This window comes from Carettochelys insculpta, chromosome 2 (assembly GCF_033958435.1).
Source record: "Carettochelys insculpta isolate YL-2023 chromosome 2, ASM3395843v1, whole genome shotgun sequence".
Taxonomy (NCBI): Eukaryota; Metazoa; Chordata; order Testudines; family Carettochelyidae; genus Carettochelys; species Carettochelys insculpta.
The window spans coordinates 50,000,914-50,028,797 of NC_134138.1; the positions used below are offsets into that span (position 1 = coordinate 50,000,914).

Genomic DNA, 27,884 nt, shown 5'->3' on the forward strand with positions numbered 1-27,884 from the left:
CTCCCCTGGGTCCTAAGCAACCCAGTTTTTTACTGTTAGAGCAGGCAGCTCCTAGCACTCTTACCTACGGCCAGGCTGTTGTAACCAAATGGTTAAAGTTCTTTTGTTGTGCCGGCTGTGTTGCAGTGACAAAAGGGTTAACAAAATAGTTAGGCTTGGATCTTAACTAGTTACAAGTTTTATTAAGCTACAGTTATAAGCGTGTGGTTACAAAAGGCTATTGTTTACTTCTTATATGCTAGCAAAGTACAGGTGTTAACAAGTTACGTTACAGTCCAATACAAAGATATCTGTTACCATCTAACACAATGATATCTTGATACTAGTTACAGAGCTCTAATTCTTTAGCTGTGCACAAAAAAAAGTCAGAGACCTAGCATGGGTGTATCTTACCCTCTCTGCGTCTCTCGATACCAGCGTAGCCAAGCCGGATCGGTCACTCAATTCCGACGGAAAGACGAATACGAGGTTGGGCGTCCCCAGCTGTGGACCTCGGGAGACAATCACCTGACCCGACCAGCAGGAAGTTGGTCGAATGCACTCAAAGTTAGAGTTCTGCTGGACCCATCTTTTATACCCCCTTTTGGGTTACGTATTCTCTTTCTTATCTATGGTGCCAGATCATACTGGTTTGTCTTTGTGACTCCAGTTTGTTACAAGGGCATTTCTACTTAGTTTGCACTTGTAAGACAAGAGATAAACAATTTAGGAGTACAGGACATTCTTTTGTGCGGGCGGGGCACGTCCCCTTCTGGGTGATTGTGTGTGCATCATATTGATCAATGCCAGCTGGGGTGATTTCTGAGGGTTCACCCCCCCTCTCATGTTGACGGTCTGGCCTGTTAGCCTTCTAGCTGTACTTTCTGCTTCTCAGGGTCACGATAAGCCAGCATATCTGGGCCTCAATGAGGGCATCAAAGACTGTGCTGTCAGCAGCCGTTTCCGTGCCCTGTGTGCTCCTCAGTGGAGGGGGGCAACGAGCAAGCTGGCTTGTAAGGGGGAGACTTTGTCTGGCTACAGTGATGTGAAAATGTGTAGCACATGTGAAGTTAAGAACATACATAACTGAACATTAAACAAATTTTGAAAAATCTAAACTTTTTAAAACAAGTTTGTACTTTATTTAAACTGGTTCCTTCAGCCCATTCTGCATAGCAGTGACTTACCCACTGCTATACCTGTCAGAGTGGTCACCACTGAAATCTTTCCATTGCTACTTGCAAATAATTAACATTTACTGGGATGGCAGAGTATTTCCAGTAAGAATTAGGAAGAATACCTTGGTTGCTAGAGTATATTTATTGCATGAAGTGGCAAAGCTGTAAAGATTTAATGGCTACCACTGCAGCTATTCAGAGTGACCAACACCGCCGTCCTCAAGCAAGCTGGAATCCCAAACATGCTCACCCTCCTCAGGCAGCGTCGGGTCTGCTGGCTTGGCCACGTCCACAGGATGAATGATGGAAGGATTCCAAAAGACATCCTGTATGGTGAGCTAGCCTCTAGCAAAAGACTTCCCGGATGCCCCCACTTGCACTACAAAGATGTCTGCAAGAGAGACCTCAGAGAGGTAGACATCGAGCTGGACAACTGGGAAGAACTAGCAGATGACCGCAGCAGATGGAGGCAGGGGTTACACAAGGGCCTTCAGAAGGGCGAGGTGAAGATCAGACAGCTAGCAGAGGAGAAGCGAGCGCACAGAAAGCACACTAAGGACTTGCCAGACACCCACCACATCTGCAAGAGATGCAGCAAGGACTGTCACTCTCGTGTGGGTCTTCACAGTCACAGTAGATGCTGTAAATGAAGTCCTCAATTGAAACTATAAAGGGCACGATCCATAGCCTATGCAGACTGAAGGATGCCCACTGCTACTACTACTACTGTAGCTAGTAAATAATGCTTTTAATTCATGAGCTGTAATGGAGGTTGGGCTAGATTGTGCCTTAATAAGTAGTATGCTTATGGAGCTCATCTCCAACAAACCTCCAATGCTGAACTCTTAAGTTTTGATAAAAAGAACTGGAGCTGCTGTGTTATTTTTTAGTTTGTACTATTCTAACATCTGAGGCAGAGATAATCCTCATCTGTGCTTTACACTGTTCCATGCTGGTGCTTGTTGAAATAGTAATTGATAGAAAATAAGTAGATCCTGCTATTGCATGTTGTAGGAAATTCACATTTTTGGCTCAATACATAATATAGTACTTCTGTTTTGAACCAGACTGTTACTAATTCTGTTCCACATGACCACAACTTTACATTTTCAAGGTCATTAAGATAGACATCTTAAAGAATGATGCCAGTTCATAACTGTTTTTGACAAAGTTGAGGATGGTGCAAGCCGAGAAGCCACCACTCCATATCTCCAGTTTTACACAAGTTTAACCCCATTAACGTTACACTAGAGAGACGGTTTTGAATTGGTACCCTTGCACTCAAGGCTGAATTCCAGTGGGTAGTCATTATGACATCCATATCACATTTATCCTTTTGGTGCTTTGTGTGTATGTCATAGTTTTCATTGTGACTGCAGGTTTGCTCTGCCCATTGCAGAAGGAAGATCAAATCTGTTGCTGCCATCCATTTCTGTCTGGAGACAAATAAGATCAGATAGGTCCTTCAAGGCAATGTGTTCATCCCATCATTATTTTGATTACACCTCTTGAGGTATTTATTACACAATGATAAGGGTATCCATTCCATTATCAATTCAATCCATTTTTCATTTCTTCTTTTCAAAATGGATTATCTTTTCTCATCATCCAGAAGATACCATTGATTTGGTCTTTTCCCCTTTTTTATTTCTTTATCGCCATGTATACTAGTCACATATTTTTTATTTTTTCTTCATTTGCCCATTTTTACTTTGTGTCACTTTTAGGTATTTATTTCAGTTGTTTTAGAAATAGCTTCACGTACTACTCTGTCAACACTGTTTCTCTTTCTGTGAAGTCAGAAGTCTCTAATGGCTTGCAAAATACTTGGGGTACTTGCTGAACTTCAGAACTAGGTTGTCTGGCCAGCAGTGATTTATGAACTGTTTTTGATGTTATGCTTGATTAAGCTCCTAAAATGTATACACCAATGCTTACAAGAAAACCTTCCATCACAATGATAATAGGCTGAGTTCTTGAGGTTATTTCCTTTCATGTGAAATAAAACATCCAAGTTACAACATAAGCAAACTTCTATTTCTTCAGATATTTTATCAAGAAATATAAGTTGGAGCCAGCCCTATCGTTCAGCAGAATGCCAAGAAAAAGCTCATTCTTATTTTTGCATCTTTGCCACATTGATGTTCAAGTGAGGCAATCCAACTTTTCCTTTGACATAAAGGGAGTCCAGTGTCTCTTTCCCTCAAAGAGATAAATTTCATATTGAAGGACAAAATTGTAAGACTTCTTTCACTCTCATAATGTTCTTTGTCTTACCTTATTTTCATACACAGGCACTGGTTATAATGGTTTCATTTGCTGAGGTGTACAAATATCTACTTAGCACTGCACTGGTAACAAAGAACACTCATTCATTAGTTTACTGCACTGTTATCTAAGTAAATAACAAGCAGTCCTGTAGCCACTTCAAGACTCACACATTTATTAGGTATTAGCTTGTGTGGTAAGACCCACTTCTTCAGATTACTGGAGTAGACAATTAGAGGATGTATGCCAGCCCTGCGAATATCAGAGGTGGAGAAATTGATATTCACGGGGACAGCATACATCCTACTTAACCTAATTTGCTTCATCTACTGGTCAGTGACAAGTGACTCCATTTTCCCTCCTTCCTATCCCCTGCCCTGCGATATAAACCTGGATTCAAAATGTCTGCTCCAGTAATCTGAAGAAGTACCACTTAAGCTCATTTCCTAGTAAATAAAATTGTTAGTCTTTAAGGTGCTACAGGACAGCTTGTTATCTGTGAAGTTAAACTAACATAGCTACCTCTCTGAGACTACTTGTCTAAGGCCGTGTCTACACGTGCCCCAAACTTCGAAATGGCCATGCAAATGACCATTTCGAAGTTTACAAATGAAGTGCTGAAATGCATATTCAGCACTTCATTAGTATGCGGGCGGCAGCGGCGCTTCGAAATTGACGCGGCTTGCCGCCACGCGTCTCATCCAGACGGGGCTCCTTTTTGAAAGGACCCCGCCTACTTCGAAGTCCCCTGATTCCCATGGGGACTTCAAAGTAGGCGGGGTCCTTTCGAAAAGGATCCCCGTCGGGACGAGACGCGCGGCGGCGAGGAGCATCAATTTCTAAGTGCCGCAGCCACCCGCATGCTAATGAAGCACTGAATATGCATTTCAGCGCTTCATTAGTAAACTTCAAAATGGCCATTTGTGTGGCCATTTCGAAGTTTGGGGCACATGTAGATGTAGCCTAAGTAAGTTCACTATTGTGAACTCATCCTGCTCTTACTATTCATCATAATTATATTATTACCTTGTGCCAACTAATAAGCCCTGTATTGTTTCTGGCATTGAAATCCCTTCCCATTTTTAATTTGTCTGATGGCCCTCTCTCTTTGCTTATAAGGGAATCTGATTTCTGCAGTTCTTCTGTCAATGATGGATTATTTTTCTTTATGACTTTTTCAATGTGATTTATAGCTAACATTTTAGGTCTAAGTTGTTGGGGTTTTTTGAGTAGTTTTTGCCTTTCTTGCCAAATTTTCAAGCCATCTAAGTTTTGTTTTGTTTTTAATGACTCTCTTGAGGCTTCATCCAAAGTCCACTTTATTATTGTCCTTCAGTTACTTCCTGTATTTTAATTCCATGTAGAAGTGCATCTTGCTTTTCATAGAATTGTCAGAGCTGATGTCACCATTTCTACATTCATTATTTTTTTCTTATTTGGGATTGTGTTTCTTATTAGATTCACAAGTGCTCCTTTTTAAAATTTTGTGTGTCCTTTTCCAAGCTGTGGAAGTCTCTCTCACAAGATCTTGATTTAATTCTTCTTACATCTAATCTTTTCTTTATGGACTTGACTTGCGGTTTGAATATGGGCTTGATCAATCTTTGTATTTGCAAATTGTATCAATTAGCTGCCAAATTGGTCACTGATGTCATAGAATTCCATTTGCTGCACGTCTTGTGTACCTAAAAGCTTAACATGTCATGTCTCTTTCTTTTGTAGTATTAGAGCAGTAGTGCTCAAAGGACCTATTCATTGTTGTAGTCCCATTGGGCTAGGTTCTCTGTAAATACGTGGCATCTGATCCAAATAGCTGACAAATGAATATAATGCAAAACACGTGTGTGTGACGAACAAATGAAGGGATATGGACAGAAGAGGAGACTTGTTTTGTGGTTTTAGAATGCAGTGGTACCTCAGTTGCTCCCCAAGGTCCCTTTGCTGTGTCTGATAATATCCCACAACTCTTATTCACTTCTGTTTCTACCATCAGCAAGAAATGTGCTGACTTTATTCCAGTGATTTAGTATGTTCAAATTTAGGGAGTCTGAGATCTCTCTGCCACTTCTTCCTCCTCCCCCCGAATCACTTGATATACTTCCAGTGAACTTCATTTTCATAGAGCAGACAAAGTGTAAACAATAAGAATGTTCTTGGTCACTGTAAGCAGACAAGGTGTAGATCTTCACAGAACGTTGATTTGTATGATAATCAGGAGCCTCTTCTTGTAACTGAGTAACTTAATGGAATCTCACTCACCTGTATAGTAAATGTCCATGCACTCACGTCTGAAAATTTTTACTTGAAGTATCTTATTGATTGGAACTGGTTGAAAAGATTGATAGATTTTTTTACAAAAATAAATCACTAAAATTTCATGTTTTGTCAAAATCTCTAAATGTTCCATCCATCTGTAATTAGTGATATTTTATTGACATACCTTCTTCGGTGATGAACAGAACAGTAACTCTTTGCTGTTTGCTGAAACTATTAAAACTGCTGTAGTCAATAGATATGTTCTCTATCACTGTTTTGTGTGACTTATAAGCTACGTCTACACGTGAATGGTACGTCGAAATAGCTTATTTCCATGTAGCGACATCAAAATAAGCTATTTCGATGAATAATGTCTACACGTCCTCCAGGGCTGGTGCCGTCAACGTTCAACGTCGACATTGGGCAGCACTACATCGAAGTAGGCGCTGCAGGGGAGCGTCTACACACCAAAGCGGCCCACATCAAAATAAGGGTGCCAGGAACAGCTGCAGGCAGGGTCACAGGGCGGACTCAACAGCAAGCCACTCCCTTAAAGGGCCCCTCCCAGACACGCTTGCACTAAACAGCACAAGATCCACAGAGCCGACAACTGGTTGCAGACCCTGTGCATGCAGCATGGATCCCCAGCTGCAGCAGCAGCAGCCAGAAGCCCTGGGCTAAGGGCTGCTGCACACAGTGACCATAGAGCCCCAGAGAGGCGGGAGAGAGCGTCTCTCAACCCCTCAGCTGATAGCTGCCATGGCGGACCCCGCTATTTCGATGTTGCGGGACGCAGATCGGCTACACGTGCCCTACTTCGACGTTCAACGTCGAAGTAGGGCGCTATTCCCATTTCCTCATGAGGATAGCAACTTCGACATCTCGCCACCTTATGTTGATTTCAACTTCGAAATAGCGCTCGCTACGTGTGGACGTGGCGGGCGCTATTTTGAAGTTGGCGCAGCTACTTCAAAGTAGCCGGCACGTGTAGACGCAGCTATAGGGTGATAAGGATGGTTGTTTAAAATGAGACCTATAATAATTTTGTCATGAATTGAAAAATGCAGTAGTAACACCAAGGCCATGTCTACACTAGCCCCAAACTTCGAAATGGCCACGCAAATGGCCATTTTGAAGTTTACTAATGAAGCGCTGAAATGCATATTCAGCACTTCATTAGCATGCGGGCGGCCGCGGCACTTTGAAATTGACGCTCCTCGCCGCCGCGCGTCTCGTCCTGATGGGGCTCCTTTTCGAAAGGACCCCACCTTCTTCGAAGTCCCCTTATTCCCATCAGCTCATGGGAATAAAGGGACTTTGAAGTAGGCGGGGTCCTTTCGAAAAGGAGCCCCGTCGGGACGAGACGCACGGCGGCGAGGAGCATCAGTTTCTAAGTGCCGCAGCCACCCGCATGCTAATGAAGCGCTGAATATGCATTTCAGCGCTTCATTAGTAAACTTCAAAATGGCCATTTGCGTGGCCATTTCGAAGTTTGGGGCTAGTGTAGACGTAGCCCAACAATGTTAAATATAGTCTGTTTTCTTAAATTGGGGTTTTTTTAATTAAAAAATTTCAATAAACAACCATCATGTAAATAATACTGTATGTAGTCGTGTGCAAGTTAAAAACAAAACAACCTCTTTAAATGCTAATGGATCAACATTCTAGTTGATAAAAGACTGCTTTTGTGCAGGTTGAACTTCTCTTATCCAGAACTCTCTCATCTGGCAACATCCATAATTTCGCATGATTTTAGTCAGCCAGACAACCACTTATCATGATGTGAGCAAGTTTCCTGTGGTCCCATAAAGTTTGTTTACAGCCACCAATCGTGGCTTTCTTTGTTCTGTGCTGATATTTAGCTCTAATTTACCCCAAATGTCTTATAAGAGCCTAGTAGGCAGTGGAAGTATTGGTCATGTTTTAAACAATATTGACCTCCCGTGGTCTGGCAAATTCTCTTGTTTGGAACCGGTCATGTCCCAAGGATGCCAGATGTAACAGTTTCAACCTGTACCATGTATTGTTGTTATTATTATTATTACTTCAAACCATATTTGTATGTATAGCAAAAATCTTGGTCAGAAGAAATATGCATGCGCAGTTACAGGTTTTCAAAATTAAATATCAGAGTATCTGTGCCTTTGAAAATACTTATACTGTCTTATCAACAAGAAGATTGCTAAACTTAGTGGCCATGTCTACACTTGGCCAAAGCTTCAAAGTGGCCATGCTAATGGCCAAATGGGAGAATTCTAATGAGGTGCTGAAATGAATATTCAACACCTCATTAGCATGCTGCCGGCCACGGCACTTCGAAAGTGTCACGTTTTGCTCGCACACGGCTCATCTACATGGGTCCTTTAGGACAGGAATAAGGGGATTTCAGTTTTTGCAGGATCCTTTTGCAAAGGACCCCCATGTAGACAAGCCATGTGTGAGCGAAATGCAGCATTTTCGAAGTGCCGTGGCTGGGAGTATGCTAATGAGGTGCCGAATATTCATTTCAGCTCCTCATTAGTATTCTCTGGTTTGGCCATTAGCGTGGCCATTTCAAAGTTTTGGCCAAGTGTATATGTAGCCAGTTACTTTAAATCCAAACATTAACTATTTAGTCATGCAAGCAAAAGAAAGCATCTTAAAATTCTTTTTCTTTTTGTTTGATTTATTTTTAAATACTACTGTATTACTTTGAACAATAGTTTAAAGGAAGATTTTTGAGTTGTTTTGAAAGTTTATTTACATGGAGAACATTCTCACTTGCTTTGTATGTTAAATTTCAGGCCACAGTGAATTGTTGGAACCAAGTTTATGTAGGGCCTGATTCAGAGTCTTTTGAAATGTATGGATAAGCACCGTTGATTTCTGTGGACACAGAGTCAAGCCCATAGGCCTATTAAAGACAAAAGCCTATACAATGTGGCCAAATTTTCAATGAGAGAGTTTTGTGGGGGTGTCTAAATGTAGCTTTAGAAGCTTAACTTTCAGCTCCCACTTTTGAAAATGTTGCAGATAAATCCTAAAGTGCTTGTTGAGATATAGAGAAGCGTAGGTTTGGACATACAGAAGTGCTCCTTTCTTTATCTGTGGAAGGCTTATTTGATCACCAGTATCGCATCTTGGTTTTTCTTCATCTCAGCAGTAACCATTTTCTTTTTCCTCAAAGTGCCAAATGCAATCTGTTGAATTGTTCTTTTCATAAGTATGATTACGAAGAGAGAAAAATGACAACCCCTCAGTAGGGTTTGCAAAACCAGCTTTTAGAGGCTGCAAACTGTCATACAGATCTGGGTTTAAGCATAAAATAAAAGGAAATAGTAACAGCTCAGCTTGAGATGAGACATTAGAGTCCAAACCATTTAACTGGTCTAGGTATCATTTATGAGCTATGGCCATAGCATTCTCTTTATTTTATGTAAAGATGATATTCACATGCTTTTGTGTGACTAATAAGCAAAGGGAAAGGGCATATCTCTAAGCCTTGTTTAACGACTAAGCATTGCTTACAGTACTCTTTATTTTTTCTCACCCTACCCCACTCCTTCTTGTAGAATCACATCGGGAATTCCTTCATAGGCCTGCTTCTGGATATGTGCCAGAGGAGATCTGGAAGAAAGCTGGTAAGAATTGTTTAAAAACATGAGCTTAGTGTTCTGGCAGCTGTGTGCAGTTGTTAAGGCACTGATGTGAAGAATGAAAAGAAAGGGCTCACTAGTAACAAAAAGAAATTTTATTTAATAATCATAAACTGGAACTGATCAGAACATGGAATAATCTTTATTATAAAAACATCTGCCACTACAGTTTAGGGGCTGTCAATATTTCCATTAAATCACCCAATTTTCAGGGGTTATAATGGCTTGAGGCTGAAATTTGATATACTAAAGTTTCCGTCTGTGAGCAATTTAAAAAAATAAAGTTTGACAATTTTTTTTTGTTTGAAGATTTCCACACCATTAACCTCCAAAGGAAAATAAACCATAAATATTTTTTTAAATATGAAAAATACAAAGCTGGAATTGTAATATGAAAAAATGTGTACTGTTTCATGGCTATTAATCAGAACAGTGAGATATATGCTCTTAAACATGATATTTTTAAAGATGGATACAATGTTTCATCTGCACAACTGCAGTCATTCTTTTCACACTAGCATTTGCACACACAAAGTCCCTGATCTGATCTGATCTGCATTCACACAATGGTACAGAATTCCCTGCACTCCACGAAGATTAGCATGATCACAGGGGTTCACTGGAAAGGATCTTATTTCTGTCATAGGATGAAGTCTTGGCTTCATTGAAATCAAAAGTCAAAAAGCTAGGCTTTCATCCTCTAGGCATCCTTGGAGCTACTAATTTCTGTGCATTTTGGTCTAGTCCATTTTATGTGATCATTATATCCATTTCCTACAGAGTAACTGCACTGGACATCTGCCCAACATTTAGATAATGATTTGTAACATCATGGTTTAACTTCCCTTTTTTAGTTTTTATGTTGTTGTTGTTTTGGTTTGTTTTTTTTTGTTTGTTTGTTTGGGGTTTTTTTTTTTGCTTACATTAAGACCATGCCTTGGCCAATCCAGCAGTGATGGAAAAAGTTCCTTCCCAGCTGCCCAAGAGAGGAGCAACTGGCATCTACCTTGTGGGTGGGACAGCAGCTTCTGCTCAGCCTGGTCCAACATTTAGTGCCCAGACCTGGGCACCAGAGGGCAATGGATCAGTGTCCCTGTGCTGACTTGGTATGTACCTGCCCCCATGTAGCAGGTAACTCCCTTGTCTCTAGCTCTTAAGGAAGTACCACAGCTTCTCAAACAAGCCAGATCAAAGGACACCATTGCTTCATGTGCAGTGAGATCTTTATGCTGCTTTTCTGTTTGGTCACATATGGGTCTGCTATCCTTATCTAGTAATGTAAGTTTACAAAATCTGTCGCCTTTTAGAAGTACATTTAGGGCTTACGTTTTCATTACCTACTAATGTTGGGTGCAGCCATTTCTGGGTGACCCACTTGAGACATTGCAGGTCTGCTTAAAGAGGTTCCAACTGAAGCCAAAAGATTTAGGGATTAAGCACTTTGAAAATGAGGCCTGGCACTCTCCAGTTGGGCACTAAAATGTTGAGGCATCAAAAATTAGTTGACATCTTCTACAAATTTAAAGTCCAGGACTTTACTCCAGCAAGTTAGGTATGTGAATATGTGTTTAGCTTGTGACTAATCTATGGGCTTCAGTAGGGCCACCTACAGGCTTAAAATTAAGCACATACTTTCATGATGGAACAAGCCTATCAAGCTCAGCTTTTCGTAGGCTCAAGCCTTAATAGCCCAATTCAGCTCTCATAAAAGTCAGATGAAAGAATGCCATTGATTTCAGTATGTAAGGTCAGGTCCCAGCATGGGCAGCCGGTAATGGGTTATCTGCAGTAGAATGTATAGAAAACAAGTGTTCATTTGGAAGAATTATTTTCTTTAGCAATAGTGTCATGTATTTGTAAAGCACTGAATCACTTTTATTGCTTTTTGATTAAAAAAACTGAACAACCTTTTATCTCTTTTTGGCTTTGTGTTTCTCGTGATACAATCCAGATATCACACTTGGGCTGTGTCTACACGATCTCAAAACTTCGAAATGGCCATGCAAAAGTTTACTAAGTTTACTAATGAAGCGCTGAAATACATATTCAGCGCCTCATTAGCATGGGGGCAGCCGCGGCACTTCGAAATTGACGCAGCTCATCCAGACGGAGGTCCTTTTCGAAAAGACCCCACCAACTTCGAAATCCCATTATTCCCATCTGCTGTTAGGAATAAGGGGACTTCGAAGTTGCTGGGGTCCTTTTGAAAAGGAGCCCCGTCTGGACGAGCTGCACGGCGGTGAGCCGCATCAATTTTGAAGTGCCGTGGCCGCCCACATGCTAATGAGGCACTGAATATGTATTTTAAAACTTCATTAGTAAACTTCGAAATGGCCATTTGCATGGCCATTTCGAAGTTTTGGGATCGTGTAGACACAGCCCTGATGTATCAACTGTCCAGTCATATAGTCAAATATAGCTGAAAACCCAAAACATTATTTATACTCCATCCAAAACCAGAGACATTTTCATTCTTCCCCAGCTTGTGTTTCTAGAATTTTTTAAAAAGCTCTGATTATACTATTTAAGCCTTTGCATAAATTTTTTACCATATAGTGTTAGATTATAAACTATAGTAACTGAACCTATTTACTTCCAGCCAGTAATCAAAATAAAACCAGTTTGTCAGAATTAATGTGTATAAAACATTGAAGTTGGAAATCTCTGTTAACTCTTGTAAAAACAGTTTAAACTGGGATGTCTAGCCATTGCCAACCTCTCAACATTAGATAAAGGTTTTATGAAATTATTTAGCTCAGCTGAAAATGCCTCATACACATTTAAAAATATTTCCATTGATAGCAAATGCCATAAATACTACAGATTTTTCTCACAAAAATCAGCTTTGTTGATAACAGTATTAGATACAGTGCAAAAGGTCTGTATTTAAGTTGCCTCAATTTTATACAAATACTAATAAAACTGCATCTGTACATTTGCTGTTGTATATTTCTTTTCAAGCGATCAGGGAATGTTTGCAGTTGGTAATAAATATTCAAACACCTTGCAAATGTCCTACCAATTCCCTTTGCTGATCTGTGTGTGCCTGTGGGACTAGAATAGGAATGCATAATTTAAATATAAATTGCCTGATTTGCATATACAATTAGTCAAGCTGCAGCTTTGATCGTAAGCAAAAATTATTGTCCTGTATTGCCACTTAGATAGAATTTTAATTCACCTTGAATATTCAAAGTAAATTAGGCCCTGGCTGTATCATTGAAGGGTATGATTTCCCCTTTTCCTATGCCCTCCCTGCAAACAGCATTTATGGTATGGTAATATAAAGATATATTTTCAACCTCATAAAAATTAAGGCATAAGTTTTGTCTCTAATTTTATTTCTTTCCTCTCCAAAACTTCAGTTTAAACGTAGCTCTTTGGAGCAGAGACTCTTTATTTATACATGTATGTTCAGAGCCCAGCTGAGTAGGCTCTGTAACAAAAAAAGTTATTTTGAACAGGTTCAAATAAAGTCAATAGATGTCACTTGGATTGTGCATTTGTGCTTTAAAATTAGGATTCTTTATGATAATATAGTAATTTTTTTAAATTTGCTTCTTTAAATGATGCCACTATAACAAAGCTAATGGCACTACGTGTTGGGATAACTAACTGGAAATGTATAGCTCTAAATTGGGAGAGTTGTGCATTTGTGTGTGTGTGAATATGATGCAGACACACAAATGTGTGTGAACTAGTGAACAAAACCCCATAATAACCATAGCACATTTGTAATTCTTGCACTTTTAATCTACAGTCAAACATTTTTATTAGGAATCTATGTTTTTAATTAAACAAAACATTTAATTAAGGTGCTTTATAAGTGGGTGAAACAATTAAGTACAAACACTTGAGTGAAACGTCATAATTAGTTGTAATAGAGTGTTAATTGGTACTAGGTTTGCCAAGTTAATAATTACTGCTTATTAAATTTTCAATTAATCATTGTCATTTTGCTTTGAATAAAGATGAAAATTAGATAAACTAATTCGGGGGAGGATGGCTTCCTTGTTAATTAGAGCAGTTAAGTTTTTAAAAAAGAAATTACTTGTTTTAATTGTCAGTTGAAAGCTTGAACATTAGTAAAGTCTTTGCATTCTTCTTGCATCAAAAACTGAATAACCAATTCATGATATCTCATGTTTTCCAGAATAGCATAGAAGAATGTGTTACACTCATTCATACTGGATAACTTAATTGCACTGATTTATATCATCCTAAAACAACACTAAGGCTCTGTCTTTAACACATCAGTTAAGCACGTTTAAGTATGTGCCTACATCCCACTGGCTTAAATTTGCTCAAGTGATTTGCTGAATCATTCCTCAATTTTTCAAAATATAAATGTTGGTTTGGAACAAAGAGCAACTGGTAAGAACTTAAACAATGAAGTAATGTGTTTAAACACAAAAAAGGAAAGACTGAAACTTAGCGTTTGCATTAGAAAATTAAATATTCAGGAAGTGATTTTAGAAGCACCAAAGTTAGGTGATCTGTTTATCAATGACTTTGTTTTAAGAGATGTTTTAACTCTGAGCAACATTTCATTATACTCTCCATTGGACTTTTTTATGCCAGAGAACCTATCGTTGCCTTAAATTATTTGTGAACCCATGTCCCGCCCTTGTTTACAGAAGCTCAAAAGCAGAATGTTACTTAGTATTATTTTATTATTTGTATTAACATAATGTCTCTAGAGTTAAAAATGTCCATAGTGTCATTTCTCAATTAGTTACTTCCCTAGTTCTTTCATAAAGCCTTTCATAAACCTAGTCCTTCACAGATTTTTCAAGCAACGTATTCAGAAAAATTCGAAAGGGTAAATTGGAGATCATTACATTTATACTGCTACACATTTATACTATACTGCCTGCACTACCTGCCGTTTGTGTACTCCTCAGATGATAAGGAAATAGTAGGAGTCACAGGGCCTCAATTTCATCCTTATCCTACTTCAGCAAGCGATGAGGCATAATATTAGCAAGGTATATGCTTTCTGTGTTCATTGTTCCATCTAATGAACAGTCCTGTACCAAAGCGATTGTGCTGATGAAGACTTATTGTCTTGTTTGTAGAGGAAGCAGTCAATGAAGTAAAGCGTCAGGCGATGACAGAGTTGCAAAAGGCAGTGTCAGAGGCAGAACGGAAAGCCCACGACATGATCACTACAGAGAGAGCTAAAATGGAGCGCACTGTTGCAGAAGCTAAGCGACAGGCTGCAGAGGATGCATTAGCTGTTATCAATCAACAGGAAGATTCAAGTGAGGTAAGGCGCTCAGGAAGAGGGAGAGTCATCTCAAAGTTTACTCCAAAGTATACCTAGTGGAGCCTTGTTGTCAGAGTCTGAATCCCCACACGACTCTTGCGACAAAGAATTAATACTCAGATTTCTTTTTAAGTTTGTGTTTTTGTTTGTTTATCGTTGGCTAAGAGCATAAGAACGGCCATACTGGGTCAGACAAAGGTCCATCTAGCCCAGTATCCTGGCGTCTAACAGTGGCCAGCGATTAGTTCAGAAGAAAAGACTGAAGTGGCTTTAAATAATTGGGAGCAGGGGAATGAGGCTCTATGAGCAATGCAGTGATGGGACTATTGTCTGTATATTTTTAATTACTTTAGGTTTAAAATTACAATACTTTTTAAAATAACAGAGTCTACTTAATTTGTCAATGAACGATGATAAATTGTCAAAGTCAAATGTCCGCAAAATAAGTGATATTTATTCGGTTTAGCATTAGATAACTAACATTTTGTTTACTGAGTGTGCACGTGCCTGCACACACACAAGGGGAGGGAATCTGTGTAGATATGTCAGCACTAAATTAAATTCCTGGAAGAAAATTATGTGTATGTGCCATTGCACAAAGTTATTATTTCAACCACAGAGACTATGTGTGAGCTGAAGGACAGGGCCACCAGCTTCTGGCAAGAGAAAAAGAGAATGGAAGAGCAACAAAGAATTAAATAGGAATGAGCATTGTAAAGCTCAATTCTGATTTACACATGATAGTGGAACCTTTGAATTCTTGTGGTATAGGGCATATGGTATCATATATAGCAGGAAGTCAGGAGTGAAAGAACAATGGACTTATTGCGAATGCTGAAGTGTTCGGGATACAATTAAATCCTGTAATTTAGAGAAGAAACATTAAAATCAGTACGGAAAGGAAATTTATGATTAAAAATACCTTAATAAACTGTTGCTAAGTAACTTCTTCCAATTAAAAATTGCCAAGAGATTGTGTGCACAGCCTACAATTCTGAATGGTCTTTGTGACAGCCAAAATTATTTCAAAATTAAATATGGTACTCAGATAACATTGATCTCATAAATTATTGTTCTAATTGGGAAACATTAAATAAATGTAGAAAAGCATGTTTATGCAAGTTCTGTATCACAATGTTTTAGGTGCATTGTATCACATTATATAAAAATATATATTTCTGTACATGATTGCAAAATCATTTTAAATACTGTGTTAACTAGTAATGTAGCAGAGTGACTTAGGTTGAAGAGCTGAAAAAACTGGCAAAAATCACAACCTGATAAATAAGTGGCATGCTGCAATACACAGCTGTAATTTGAGGGACCATAAGAATTTAATTCATACCAGATTTCTCTAGAGATGAAAGACCATTATGAGAACTTTGGATGCCCAGAGATTTTCTATAATGTGTAACAGATGAATAACCAGAAGACAAAAGGAATTAATTTTCAGCATTTGAAAGTTTCTCAGGAGAGAGAGACTAAAGGAAGTGTAGGTATCCTTTAAGTACTAAGTATTCCACTGCAGAAATAAATGAGACATACCTTCAATTTACTGGCATTTTGTAGTCCGATATTCAAAGGCATTTTCCCTGGGATGGATTAACAGGTGTGTTGTGAACAAGACACGAGAAGTCATTCTCCCGCTCTACTCTGCGCTGGTTAGGCCTCAGCTGGAGTATTGTGTCCAGTTGTGGGCACCGCAGTTCAGGAAGGATGTGGAGAAATTGGAGAGGGTGCAGAGGAGAGCAACGAGAATGATCAAAGGTCTAGAGAACATGACATATGAATAAAGGCTGAAAGAATTGGGCTTGTTTAGCTTAGAAAAGAGAAGGTTGAGGGGGGACATGATAGCAGTTTTCAGGTATCTAAAAGGGTGTCATAAGGCAGAGGGAGGGAACTTGTTCTTCCTTGCCTCTGAGGATAGAACAAGAGGCAATGGACTGAAATTGCAGCGGGGGAGGTTCAGGTTGGACATTAGGAAAAAGTTCCTAACTGTCAGGGTGATCAAACACTGGAAGGAATTGCCAAGGGAGGTGGTAGAATCTCCATCACTGGAGATATTTAAGAAGAGGTTAGATAGATGGCTTTCAGGGATGGTCTAGAAAGTGCTTGGTCCTGCCGTGAGGGCGGGGGGCTGGACTCAATGGCCTCTCGAGGTCCCTTCCAGTCCTACTCTTCTATGATTCTATGATTCTTCTGGTATTTTGACATAAAAGGTATTTGTCCAACATATTATCTGACAGGTATAGTAACTAAAGTGTTATCATTGTCATGTGTACAAATAAATGATTCCTGTTATGAAAGCTGAAATTCCAAAAATAAATGTCTGGGAGGAAACAGTAAAGTTAATCTGTTTAGTAAGTGAATGTACAGTGGACAGGATCAGTGCAACACCTGTTATCTGCCAGGACACACAGACCATTGTCCCCCAAATAAGTGTGTATCCAAAGAAGTGCACTCCTGAAAAGTAGCATATCTGGCAGCGGCAACACAGTAACAACCATCTCTATCTCACTATAGTTTCATTTCCAGAGCTCCTGTTTACTGGTATGTTAACTTCCTAGAAATGTAAATTAAAAAGCGTTCCTTTATCCCCATTCCAAAGGGATGTGAATTAAAACTATATCCATTTTATCCCAGAACCTGGGAATAATCATTATTTGCAGACCTCCAAATTCATACCATCTCCAGTCAACTGGCAAGCATTTTGGCAGGTTCAGACCAGATTTTAAAATCTATTTGAAAAAGAAATCTAGTGTCATGGTCCTGCAGTCTTCACTCAGTGCATCATAATAATGGTTCCTTTCTGGAGAGACTGTGTCTAAGTAGATGAAATTTGCATCGGCCAGTTTAGAGATTTGTGGTCAAATTCTAACCCTACACCCATGGTATCTGAGAACCATGCCTTTATAGTTTAAATAATCTAGCATTGTCCTTTATAAGCCTCTATTTTTAGTTGCTTGTAATTTTACCACACTGTAGTTTTTTGTGGAAAAATGTTTTCTCTATCAGACTGATGATTTTTTAAGGTTCTGTAAAAATGGTTTAGCCAATTCCAGGAATAAGGTTACTAGAAAACAGGTATTCTCGCCCATTTTACAGCACGTTTACAACTTTTTTTTATTTCTTTTTGGTAAAGCTTTAGACCCTCTGTGGTTCAAAGAAAGAACTTGAATTTTGTTTTTGAGTCAGAGAGGAAATCTTTTGATCTCTCCATGAGAATCCACCCTGTTTCTACTCAGATTTGTATCTTTACATGTTCAGCAGAATTTGTTAGAGGCATGTTGCTAAAATTTCTACAATTACACATGTACTCTGTGTATGCCAAGTGTGCTAAGCACAAGCTGCTAGGCACAGATCTCTAGACAGGTGGTTGTTCTAGCAGCAGCTATTGCCACGCCTTACGCCTGCAGTAAGGGAGGCTGAGCACCACAGCTGTTTCCATGAACTAATGGTTAACTGGTGTCAGTTCTGTGTCCTGCACAGCCATGATAATTAGAGTCTTGTGTGGATACTAGATTTGTATTCACATCCCATCCACAATCCCCAAAAATTGTCCGCAGGTATCCGGAGTGTGCATACATGGATACCTGCGGACATAAAGCAGATAGCTGTCAATTTGCAGGTCTCTACTAACAGCTCCATGAGTGGCAGAGGGCTGTGCCAAGCCCCCAGCCACTTGTCCCCAAAGACATCCTGCCCCACCTCCCACTCACTCCAGCTCTGCCATTCATCTTTCCCTACTGCAAGCAGGGAGGCTCCAATCTTGGGCCTTATGGCACTGTGGCAGCATGCAGACCTAGTTGAAACAGGTTTCAGCAACAACTCCCCTCTTCACAGCACCCACTGTTGCCTCCCATTAGTTTAAATTACAATCATGCCCCTTTCAAAATGGTGCTTGGCTCACTGGGCAGGAGCCCACAGTCTTGATCCCTTCTCGGAGTTGTAGTTTTCCTCCTCTGCCCAAGCAAGCTTACCCAGCGTGCTGTTGCCACTGTAACGTGGTTCAGAGTGATGAGCTAGAACCTGAGGGCCGGGCAGTAACTTCTCTGTTCGGGTGCTTGTGTGCTGCAGGGCCCTGCATGGATATGACAAAATTGAGCTGCAAAAATGTTCTGCTGGATTATCTGCCTCCATGGATGTGGAGATCAGTGACGATAAAAGCAGATATCCATAGATTGGCAGGGCTCTTCTTTAACTGAAGATGGCCTCCATGTCCCTAGTTCGTGGTGCTGGCAACTGTATTTCCCAGCATTGTACACATGGGGTAACTAAGTTGCACAAAGTCATTTTCTGTTCTTTGCCCAGAGGTGCTGTTCAAAATGAGCAGCCTGGGAATGGAGTGGACAAAAATGGCTTTAAGCCATCTTTGTACCTTCCTGAGTCTAATCTGGTTAGGAGGTGATGAAGCCTTCAGCCTACATTACTCCAGTTTACAGCTGCCCATTGGCTTCACCACAGGCTGGAATGCAGACGTATCTGGCCACTCCCCATTCTGCCCTTGGCATGACCCCATCCAGGAGACTGTGCCTGAGCTCATGTAGGCAGTGTTCCCTGTAAGATATCTGCTTGTGTGACCAGTCGGGAGAGATTAGAATACCCCCCATCTGATTAGCAAAGCTCCCACAGCTGGGCTTTTGTTTCTCCTGGTGGTGCATGCTGGCATATACTTTGGCGCGTATAACATTTATTCTGCACCTGGGTGGAGAAGATTAGAGGGCACATTGATGTAATTGATGTATGGCCTCATTAGTCAGCTCTGCTCTGCCCCTTACTGGGAGGATTCTCCCAATGGCAGTTCCATTTCTTAGCCCCTGTAAACCTTTGGAATGGGGGTAGGATTTGACCTCAGATCTCTAATCTGGCACACATACATTTTATCCATTTAGCCAGCCTGTCATCAGAAAGGGGTGCTTATTTACAATCCATTTAGTTGTTGTCTGATCCAGTGGAGGCCTGGTGTGGCTGAGGCCTTATGGTGTTACTCCATTATAAATGCTTAATGGGAAAGTGTAGGCACCCGACTGTACTCTCCATAACCACTTGCACATATGCCCTTCCTGACCCAGGAACAGAGCATATGGCCTAAGGTTCCTGATTTCCCTGTAATTCCTCCTGTGTTGAACATATAGTTAAGTCTCTGACCGAGATCTGGTTCACAGCCCCCTCTAGTCTCTGGTCCATACAGAGGATAGCAGCCTAATCCTGCTCCTAACTATGTCAGTATATACTGTAGATGGAATTGCCTGGGTTCCGATACTGCTGCTGATGCAGTTGTGTGGGATGGGAGGGGCAGGGGTGGTATGGAGTCAATATATTTGGCACAGTGGAATTGTTTTTTTTCAATTTCCTCAGAACATTCAGGCTGTTAACTAAAAATCCCAAAAGTCAGGATCTGCCCGATTTAAGGTTGCTCTTACGACCATTCCCAAAAGCATATGCAGTATAATACAGCCTTTCATTACACAATCATATACTACTTGAGCTCCATGACCCCTGTCTTGCTGGCATTTCGGAACTTTTAAGTGGTTGATTTCACAACCCGTAATATTTGTGTTAAGTCTTGGAGCGAAATGCCCCAGCATAGCTTTTCCATATACAGTAGAGCCTCAGAGTTACATGCACTTTGGAAATGGAGCTTGTCCCTAAAGCAGAAATGTTCATAGCTCTAATCACAGTTCAGAGTCCAGTTCCACCAGTTGACACTTGAAGCCAGGTTCCAGCAGCAGATGAACTTCCCTCCTCGGTCTCAGAGGGGCAGCGGTGTTAGTCTGTAGCTTCACAATAAACAAGCAGCTCTCTAGCACCTTAAAGACTAATGAATTGATTTATTAGGTAACAAGCTTTCATGTGTAAGACCCACTTCAATGAATTCAGTGAAGACGTGGACCTTACCCATGTAAGCTCATTACCTAATAAATCAATTTTTGAGTCTTTAAGGTGCTACAGGACTGCCTGTCCCTCTTCAATGCAGGCAGCTTCCTTGCAGGCAGCCTTTTTCCTGGGTTAGACTGCAACCTCGTTCCCTTTCCAGTCAGGGAACAGGGGGAAGAGGCTGATGATTGGTGAAAACAGTCTGTCCTCTATAGTTAAAACAGCTCCTCCTCTGGCTGTTTTTGACCAATCAAAGAAGGAGAACTAATGCTTTGCAAGACAATAGAACCAAGATGAAAAATGAATTGAGGAGAGTAAAACAATGGGAGTTGCAGGCAGTGAGAGGAGATTCTGTAATGAAATTTAAGTTCCTTACAACGAGGAAGAAGAAATAAGTAGCAAAGCTGTGATGTGAGGGAAATAAGAAGTCAGGACCACTCATCTCATTAAAGTGAGCTCCTTGCCATGTACTCTAATGATCCAGTAGTAATGATCCAGTAATGCAAACTTTAGGAAGCACTGACAAGGGCCTGATGAAGGAGATCTGTATGAGAGGATCTCTGTTTAAAGAAGTGGTCCCTGATATGTTGAGAAATTTGAGAGACACAGCATTACAGTACTTAGTGTTTGCTCCCTGACCAGATTCCTTATCAGATGGTACTTTTTGCTTTTTGTTTGAATATTAATTTGAATTTAATGACTGAATAATGCCATTGCTTCAGTAATTACATTGTATTTAAAATGGGAGCTCTCTGAAGATCTTGAGCTTGGCTTGGACTCATCTGCTTTTCTTTTCTTTTGTTTAATCCAGAGAGTTCCAAGGAACTGGACAGATCCTGGGGCTAGAAGTAAACCACAACCTCTTGGGGCTAGTGTTTTTAAAAGCAAAAAGACAGAAGCAGTCCTACCTGTCAGCATGACTGTTTCAAAACCACAAATTATTTCTTTACTACTTCCTTACAATTACAGAAAAGGAAACTAGGAAAAGGATGATCCATTCATCAGTAGCTGATTTGGCTGAGAACCAAAACATGTGTAAGCAGCTACTCTCCAATGACAGCCGTGCTTGCTTTGGCTGTAACATACTGTTGTGCAAATCAGTTTTAATACTAAGGGTGAGCAGTTTAGCAAAGAGATATACTAAACGTACTGGCCAGATAACTGAAAAAATTAAAACATATGTCTCTCTGCTTCAATATAATGTGCCATTGAAGAATCTAACACTCCTGTGTTCCTCATCACTCTTAAAGGGAAAAATCTTGGATATGATAGCTCACTGCAGCTGAAGCAGATGCTTTTTTTGTTCAGACATCTGCTCAGATAAAACAAACGTGTAACGGGTCCAACATTGCTTTTAAGGATTGCATAGGGTTAAGGCTCATTTACATTACTGAGTTGTATGGTGTTTCTGAGTATCACACGTACATGACACGGTTGTGAGCACAAAGGAGCCTGGTCTATGCTAACAAGTTGTGGTCAGGATTATGTCACATCTACCGTGACACTTCACACTCCTGTTTGAAGGTAATGTAGACAGGACTGATTGCTTTGCCAGGTACACATTAAACACATTCACATGCTAATGTATACTATTAGAGCTTGGATTTCTGGACAATAAAATATCAATGGTTTGGGTAAGCCCTGAGTACTTCGCTATCACCCCTTACTGAATCTCAGACTTTGGAGACAGCTGTGCATGTGGTGGTGTATTTTGGCACTTTTAGAATCCCCCCCTCTATAGTGGCTATGTGACTTAGGAGCATAAATCCCATAGACTTTTGGTGGGACTTGGGTGGACTTTTCAAAAGTGCCTAGGTCCCATTAAAAATAAGTGCTGAATAAGTATACAGAAATGTATTTTAATGCATCCTTTATTTCTTACCGTGACTGGCTCATGGCTTTTTTAACACCATTGTGCCCTCAGCACCCCACACATAAACTTGTTTTTTCTCTTTATTGATTAATTTTTAGTGCAAGCAGGAAGGTTTCACAGTGCCCTCCAACAGGTTCATTTTTATTGTTCCCTCCAGTCAACAGCAGGAAATCTGGGCTCTTAACATAGCTAAGATTAACACTATAGTACTACTTGCCTTTGCTAGAAAAGTGGAGAAGGACAGAAATTTTGTTAAAAGTGACTGTGCACGGTATGGCACCATATTTTTGAAATTTCAAAGTAGATCACCTTTCAACCTCTTAGTTTTTTGAGATATCGCTGAGACTCAACAGAAAGTAGACAAGGAAAGCACGTAGTAAAATAATGGTTAATACAGATTGTACCTCCCTGGTCTGGCACTCTCATGACCAAACCAGGGAATTTGATGGACCAGAGGAGGTCAATGCCAACCCCTCCACTGCTGATGGCTGCTGGGCTCCATTGTGGCAACAGCAAAGCAGGTTCCATTGACCAAGCAGTGACTATGAAGAGCGCTCAGTGACCCCAGAGCCCCAGGAGCACAGCCCTGCAGGAGTGCAACAAGCCCTGTGGCAGCCAAGCTGCTCTCTCAGGCCCTTCTACTAGCTGTGGGGCAGCACTGCAGGCTCCGTAACTACCCTGCCTCTTCCTCCAAGCATCCCCCTGCTTCTCTCCAGCTCTCCTACCTTCTTGCCTAAATTTGTGGTTCACTGGAAGGTCTGGGAGGGCAGGAGAGAAGCTGCTGAACAGGGAGCCAGCTTTTCTCTGTGAGTGCTGTAGCCCATAATACCCATGGGGGTGCTGGACCACAAAGGTTCTGGGCTGTACACATTTGGACCATAGAAATTAAACCTGTATTTTAGATGTCTAGTATGTCAAGAGTGTGGGGCAAAATGATTTGCCAAACAGTGCTAGAGATCGCCACAATGGAGATCCTGGAGCCACATTTGTTCACAGGAACAAACGACTCAGAGTGATTATCTGCCTCCACCTCTTTCATGGACTTTGAAGGGTAGCAATCCACAAATTATTTAAACCATGGTAGAACTACTGTATGTCTGACAAGTATCAGAGGGGTAGCAGTGTTAGTGTGTATCTGCAAAACAACAAGTCCTGTGGCACCTTATAGACTAACAGAAATTTTGAAGCATCTGAAGAAGTGGATCTTTGCCCACAAAAGCTTATACTCCAAAAAAAATGTTAGTCTGTGAGGTGCCACGTGACTTCTCTTTGTTCTTACTGTATGTCTGTAAGACATGGCTCATGGAACAGCAGAAATAGGAAGTATGGTTGGTTTTGGAACCTTTGTGGTAGAGAGGTTGATAAATAAAAGTCAGTGATAAATTTCTGCATTGGAATAGGTCACTGACTTTCATGTAAAATTAGACCTGTACAGGGTGGACAACTGGAATTCTTAACTACGTAATGGCTTATTTTCCTGCTTGTTCTCTTCAATAAGCAGTTGAATGTTTTGTCATTGAAATATCAGACTAGTCCTTTCTCTCACCAGAAAGACTGATGTCATCCAATCTTCAGTCACCAAGGTGTTCTGGCTGTGTAAGCACTGCAGAAATAAAAGGCGATGTACCAAGGCCCTGAAGACAATGAATGCATGCAATACAACTTGTGTAGACATGCCCAAACTAGTATAGCCAGTGCAGTCACCAGTAACACTGAAGCTGCTGCAGTGTGAGATACCCGTGCAATTGCCCAGGATTTCTGGTGAGCTTCTACAGTCCATGCTGAAGAAACTGCCCTACTCTGGTACTCCAGCTAGTATTATTAAAGGTAGCTCACAGATGTCTACACAACCTGTAATCACAACCTGGAATATTGCCTGTACCTTCTATTTGTGAAAGCTGTTCGAAGCTGATAAATCTTGAAAATAAAGTAGATCAGAACCAGACAGAAGACAAGTATTGATCCAAGACTTTCTGAATGAGGGATTGATTTCACTTTGTGAATGGAGTGAGATGCAGTGAATGTGATTCTGGAGTATGAAAACAGGCCCTTTGGTTTAGATTCAAGGCCAAATCCTCATCTGGTGTAATTCAGCCAGACTTCCTTGCATCACTTCATCATAGAAGTCAGTAAAGCTAAATTGAGTTACATAGGCTGCAAATCTGGCCTGCTGTGTGTAGCCTAACTAGTGCTCAAGGGGTCTAAGATCCAGCCCTTTCAGTATGAAGACACGCCTCACTACAAAGCAAGAACTGGTGTTGCAGTACATTAGGCGAGTACTTAAGAGGCTGTATGAAAGATGAATAGCTGCATTGTTTGGTTTATTTAAAAACAGAAATTTTGCTCAATTTCACACAGACACATTATTACCATATGGGTTGCAGCAGGATATAGTCCTGGTGCCTTGATTTGCATAACCAGATGTACTAGTCTGTAAAAGAAGTCCTTGTGGGACCAGTGGATGGTGTTCTACAAAATACAGTTAATTTGGCAATTCACATATCTTCACTAATGCATTCTTGTTCCCAGTTTACACAGAAGAACTGTTCTTTAGTACTTTCAAATACAGTTATTTCATACATAAACAGCAAGAATTTAAAAATTCATTTTATGTGCATTTTTTCACACGATTTGATTAAGGTAGTCAAGTCCTGTTGAATTATAATTGATACTTGCAGTGGACAAAAGCACATACCAGACAATATAGTGACACTTTAGATAACTGCTTATGCAGAGTTGGTTTAGCGCTGTATGGTGACTAAGAATTTTAGTAAAATCTAGCACCCATATAGTGCTTCATATAGTCAAAGAATTGTGGAGACTTCCGAGGATGATTTAATTACTGAAATAGCCAGAGTACTCTTAAATGTCTGTGACTTTGTTTTCTATTGCTAAAAGACAATGCAAATATGAAGTAAAACAAATATAGTAGGCAACCAGCTTGGCTTACCAGGGAAATCCTTGGGAACCTTAAACTCAAAAGGGATGCATATAAGAACTGGAAACTTGGACAGATAACTAAGGAGCAGTATAAATACGTGGCTGGAGAATGCCAGGAAGTAATCAGGAAAGTGATAGCATAATTGGAACTGTAGCTAGCAAGGAACATAAAGGGCAACAGGAAGGGTTTCTACAAGCGCATTAACAATAAGAAAGTTATCAGGGAGGGTGGGCAGCTGTTACTGGATGAGGGAGGTAACCTAGTGACAGATGGGCCATGTCTACACTAGCACAAATCTTCCAAATGGCCATTTTGAAGATTACTAATGAGGCGCTGAAATGCATATTCAGCTCTTCATTAGCATGCTGGTGGCCACAGCTCTTCAAAATTGCCGCATTTCGCTGCTGCGCGGCTCATCCAGACGGGGCTCCAGTTCGAAAGGACCCCGGGAACTTCGAAATCCCCTTATTCCTAGGTCTGTCAGTGTTTCAACTAGTGCATGGGGTGGGGAGAACTGCTGGAAGGTCTCAGAAGCTTGGGACATGCTTCCTCAGTCCAGGGAAGCATGTAGTACTCAGAGGTACTGAGACCTCATCCGGGGTGAGTGAAGTCTCTGCTCTACAGCCTTGGCTGAGAGCCAGCTGGCCTGTAGTTCATGAGGTAGAGTGTGGGTCTTTAGACCCTATGCTTGCAGGTTCTATCTCTGGTGCTAGCAGCCCAGGTCTGGCAGCATTATAATTAGAAAAAACTATTTCACCAGGAGAATGGTGAAGCACTGGGATGCTTTGTGTAGAGAGGTGGTGGGAACTCCATTCCTAGAAATTCTTAAGTCCCAGCTTAACAAAGTGCAGGCTGGGATGATTTAGTTAGGGCTGATCCTGCTTTAGGCAGGGGGTAGGACTTGAGAACCTTTGAGCCCTATGATTCTGTGAATGCATTTTGGGACAGCTGGTTTCATCAAGACATTTCAGCTCTCTTCCAGCTGAAGAGTTTGTACCATCCTAATATGCAGACATAGACAAGCACATTGCTTAATTTATAGTGAAAGAGATTCCAGGACTTAAGTATTTTTTTATATTCATAACAGACACAGAAAGCCCAGAGGTGCTAGGGCTATGAACTACCAAACCTAGAGATGCCAGGGCTCAAGCCCAGCCAGCTCTGGCACAAATTAAGCACCTCTCCTTAGATAGAATCTAGCACATCAAGTTCAAAACAGTTTCAACAAGGGAGGCAAAAAAGAGGATTTTTGGAACCTTGGTGTTTTTACTTGTTGAATAAGCAAACTTAAATAGTGGCTACATTTTTCTGCACCAAAATTTTTTACACTGCATATGTTCACAGCTGCAATCAAACTTGCACTAAGATACTTGGTGAATAGTAACAAAGAGGAAGCCGTGCTAGTCTATACACTATCAAAACAAAAAGCAGTCAAGTATCACTTTAAAGACTGGCAAAACTAATAAACCTAGCAAGACTAATAAACCATTTTGCTAGTCTTTAAAGTGCTACTTGACTGCTTTTTGTTAAGATACTTGGTGGTCACCTGTAGAGAGGCCTTCTGATTTCAGTGGTACCGTGTGTGGGTTGAAGGATTAGGACCCCTTTTTGGAGAGGGAATGAAAAATACCCAATTTTGCAGTTATAAAAATAAGTATAAACCAAACCAGGGTCACTGTTCCCTGTGACGCAGTAACTCTGGGCAAGCATGTTCCAGATAGAACTGTATGCAGCTTATTGCTATGCACGCAGTTACCCAAAACTCTTTTTGTACTGGAATTGTTTTTCATTGTGGTGATAAAAAAGTGAGCTTGTAAACAAATAGTTAAAACACATTTAAAAATATAATGAATCTGTCCAGTCCTAATGGTGGCAACGTGGTTATACCACTCCAGAACTGGGTCTAAGCAGAATTAACCTGAGATCCTGAACACTGAATCAAAAACAGGTGATGCCAGACACGGAGTCTGAATTTCCAACAGTTTAGCTGCCAAAAACATCTGTTTCTGTGTGTTTGTAATTCCAAGATTTTTTTAAAATGTTTTAGAAGATGTGAACAATTTTACAAATTAAAAAAAAAAGGTCCTCAGCACATGTATTTGTAATTACCTGGTTTAGTCTATGCGTTTAATCAGTCTGAATTGAGAATGCCATATACATCTGATTTCAATCTGAAGGAGTCAGTAAGCATTGGACAGTTTCTTTTCTTGCATCTGCCAGAGTATTTATGCACCAAAAAAAGGACAGAAGGATAGAACTAACAGCAGCATATTTTCTAAAAAACCTACTTGGTTCCAATTAAATACTTAATTTCCTTAAAATATTGTTTGGGATTTAGGTCTTTGTTCAGTTCTGTCATTGGGATTTTTTTAAATGTAGTTTAGGAATATTATTTGTAGGTTGGATGAGCTCCAGCATCCAGCCAGCATTGCAAGGGATTGCAGGGAAGAGAATGTTGTGTTTTGTGGTGGCTACTCTTTGACTAGAACTCAGAGTGGGGAGTTATCTCCAGTTTTATTCCTGATACAGATGCATTTTTCAATGACATTTGGAAGGTGTGGGAATTTTTAAAATGTATGAAGTGTTTTCTTGATGCACAGTTGCAGAC

The 27,884-nt window shown here is 40.5% G+C and overlaps 1 protein-coding gene across 7 annotated transcripts in view; it reads left to right on the plus strand.

Annotated features, from left to right (window-relative positions):
- Positions 1–27,884, plus strand: part of RUNX1T1 (RUNX1 partner transcriptional co-repressor 1) — a 151,023-nt gene that overhangs the window by 116,915 nt on the left and 6,224 nt on the right. For all 7 annotated transcript variants that reach the window (XM_074986952.1, XM_074986950.1, XM_074986948.1 and 4 more), the window contains 2 exons: positions 9,233–9,301; positions 14,395–14,585. In XM_074986952.1, the coding sequence (XP_074843053.1) occupies positions 9,233–9,301; positions 14,395–14,585 (260 nt within the window). The remainder of the gene's footprint in view (positions 1–9,232; positions 9,302–14,394; positions 14,586–27,884) is intronic.